The sequence below is a fragment of the Perkinsus marinus genome, assembly GCF_000006405.1.
Source record: "Perkinsus marinus ATCC 50983 genomic scaffold scf_1104296929362, whole genome shotgun sequence".
Lineage (NCBI taxonomy): Eukaryota > Perkinsozoa > Perkinsida > Perkinsidae > Perkinsus > Perkinsus marinus.
Genome location: NW_003216476.1, coordinates 166,524 through 170,118, shown reverse-complemented (window position 1 = coordinate 170,118; position 3,595 = coordinate 166,524). Strand labels below are relative to the sequence as shown.

The window sequence follows — 3,595 nt, the reverse complement described above, 5'->3', positions numbered from 1 at the left end:
TTTTTCCACAAATTCTGCATCCATTTTCCTCTTCCTAATGCATCGCAATCACATACCTTGATAGTATATATACACTACTATATGTATATGTACAACATCTACACTTGTAGTATATATACACTACTATATGTATATGTACAACATCTACACTTGTAGTATATGTACACTACTATATGTATATGTACAACATCTACACTTGTAGTATATGTACACTACTATATGTATATGTACAACATCTACACTTGTAGTATATGTACACTACTATATGTATATGTACAACATCTACACTTGTAGTATATGTACACTACTATATGTATATGTACAACATCTACACTTGTAGTATATGTACACTACTATATGTATATGTACAACATCTACACTTGTAGTATATGTACACTACTATATGTATATGTACAACATCTACACTTGTAGTATATGTACACTACTATATGTATATGTACAACATCTACACTTGTAGTATATGTACACTACTATATGTATATGTACAACATCTACACTTGTAGTATATGTACACTACTATATGTATATGTACAACATCTACACTTGTAGTATATGTACACTACTATATGTATATGTACAACATCTACACTTGTAGTATATATACACTACTATATGTATATGTACAACATCTACACTTGTAGTATATGTACACTACTATATGTATATGTACAACATCTACACTTGTAGTATATATACACTACTATGTGTATATAAACCCCCGAAACCCCAAACCCGAACAGTAAAATCATATGCAACGCATAAATACCGTATATTATACTAGTATACGTTCACTATTAAGCTCATTCGAAAATTTTACTTTAACAGTATTAGACTATACCCCTTCCCCCCACCTCTAGGTGGGGCCAGTCTTCTTCCGCCGCAACACCCAGCCAAGACTTTGCCAGGAGCAGACGCACGCAAGACGCTATCCATTCCACCAGTATGGTCACTGCCATAGCATCCATTGAAAGAACTTGCCGACAATGACAACGACTTGCTCGTTGAAGGTATGGAGGTCTTCAGCAGCTCAGCGAGGGAGGACTAAACACACGAAGGGAGTAATCCAAAGATCCCCGGTTCTATCCAGGGACCTATAAATTTCCCGGGAGGAACTAATTTTGAATTTTCCACACAGTGTGGAGAAATATGCACATGTGTTGGTGGCGATGCGAAGATTATAATAAAATTTTGGGAAATTTTCATTGGTTTCCGTAAATTTAGTGAGGAAACTTCTGCTAAAGCGAGTACATATATTTCAACACTTTTTCCACGGATGGCTAGCAACACATTCTTCAATCAGTTTTCCCATGTAAATGTCATCATCAAATTAGCAGCATTTTTCCCATTTTTACGATGCTATCACTCAAGCTAACGACCCCTGCTCACATTTTTTCTTTCCAGATCTCTAGCAGTGTTCCACAGCTCCGCATAGTCCCTCTCGAGATCCTTCAATTTCGACAACACCTCGTCCTTCTCATGCAAGGCTCGCGTCAACTAAAACCACACATCGTGAAACGCTTCGCTCCGCTCTTGTGTTCGAGACGCGACGATTCCAACATGAAATCTATGGATTTGAGGCGTGGCCCTCCTCACGTGTTGAGTGCAATGTCTATTAACTCTCCCGAGTGGCATAACAACTCTGTTTATCTCTCCGCTAGGGATTTGCCCATTGAGATAATACTACACTAGATATAAATTATATCATATAATAGCAGGGGAACGCCTCACGAGGCTGTCTGATTATACTCAATCCAAGAAGGCTTTCTTCACCCGAGGGAGACACATTGTGTGCTACGGGGGTTGGGAGAGCGATAATGATAAGATATAATAACATGTCTATTAACTCTCCCGCCTCGACAGCTTCCTCACTTACTACGGAAGTGTACATACGAATTCGGGTAGAAACCAATACTAATTTCCCAAAATTTTATCCCAGAATTTTCATATTGTCACCAACACATGTAGTTGAGGATGTGTATAATTTCCCATAAAGACTTTCATCCGAGAGGTCCCCGGTTCGATTCTCGGCGAGCGCCCACTTGCTGTTTAATTTTCGCACTCTCCCCTGCTTTTTCCTGTATCCAAAATTCCCGTTCCAACGACTGGTCGTCAACCTACACCCAAAATTATCATACCACTCCTCCGCCAACTACTTCTACAAACCTGACGCTGTAGTAGAGCTCGAGCCGCCCGTTCTCGCGCCAACTCTTTCTTCAGCCGACACATCTGATAAAACACATGAGCTTCTCGATAAAAATTCAGAGCTCCTCCAATTCGAAAAGAGCGAGAAATTTACATCTATCATGGATGTAAATTACGAAGCGAGCGGAGCATATACCGCAACAACAGACACTTTCGCATTGTGCGTGCGTGCAGAATTATTCTGGCTTAACTACGAAGCGTAGGAGGCCACCAGATAGATCAAACGACTCCTCTATATGCCGAGGTTTGCGCAAAACTCGATTATGCGAACAGCTCGACGAGATATGCACGAAAATATTTAATAACGTAAAAATGTCCAACCCGGGAATCGAACCGGGGACCTATGCCAAATTCATTGATTGAATCAATAGACGTGGACTAAGTGAGCTCCGCCCCTTCGTCACGAAGGCCTAGTTGCTAATATATACCAAAAAAACATAGATGATCTGAATATCATCAAATCGATAGTAATAGTTTCCAATCTAATTAATACGTGATTTTCGTAACGAGCATTCGCAAACGATGCCTATTCTGTCACTCGCCACGAAATTACAAGAAGTGGGCCCTTTTTCACCCCACCCTAGAGTTGATAATCATATATCAATAGTTTCTATTCAAGTCGGATGTGTCCATGCAAAAGACAATTTCGCTCGCCTCAAAATCATTTTGATGAGAATATCATAAACGTCTTTTGTTGACTTCTGAACTACAACGACGTATTAAACTACGCCCCAGAAATGTCCCCTCCAGGAATCGAACCCGATACCTACCTCAAGCTCGTCCACCTCCCTTCCCTTCTTAGCATCTGTTGACAATGACGACGAACCTACTGAAAATGGGGAACCTGCTCGACCGCTGAAGGCTGCCGAATTCCAAGTCAAGTGGTGGTCTCGAGCAGCGGAGGGGGTAATTGTGGCTATAGTCATACAAAGAGAAACTGTAATCGATCAACCGTTTCATCATACTACATAATATCTAGTACAGTACGTGTCAATTCGATATGCAAATGAATGTTATGATAATCGATTTGAAACTATATCGCATATACAATGTAATGATGGCTATGAACATGTGTTGTGATGATGAGAGTACCCGTTTGGGACTGTGATGATAGCGACAACTTGTTCACTATCGTTCGTCCTTCAAAATAACACACATTTGCATATCAAATTGACACGTACTGTATATATGACCTATTATCAATACATCGATAAAACCTATATTAAATAGTATAATAAATTGATATATTAGATTCAATACCTCATAAAATATTATATAGTTTACTATATTGGAGTTTCACGACCCGTTTTACGTGAAGTGGCGTCGCAAAAACTCGGTGAAAACGCGATATTCAAGGTGATATGCAGTAGTC

General features: G+C 39.6%; 1 protein-coding gene across 1 annotated transcript in view; it reads right to left on the bottom strand.

The window, feature by feature from the left end:
* The window catches only part of Pmar_PMAR015863 (hypothetical protein), a gene marked incomplete at both ends in the record, with an annotated part of 2,622 nt that extends 1,636 nt beyond the window's left edge, over nt 1-986 (bottom strand). Inside the window, one exon of the mRNA XM_002787462.1 lies at nt 873-986. Coding sequence (XP_002787508.1) covers nt 873-986 — 114 coding nt within the window. The remainder of the gene's footprint in view (nt 1-872) is intronic.
* Nucleotides 987-3,595: the final 2,609 nt, after the last annotated feature.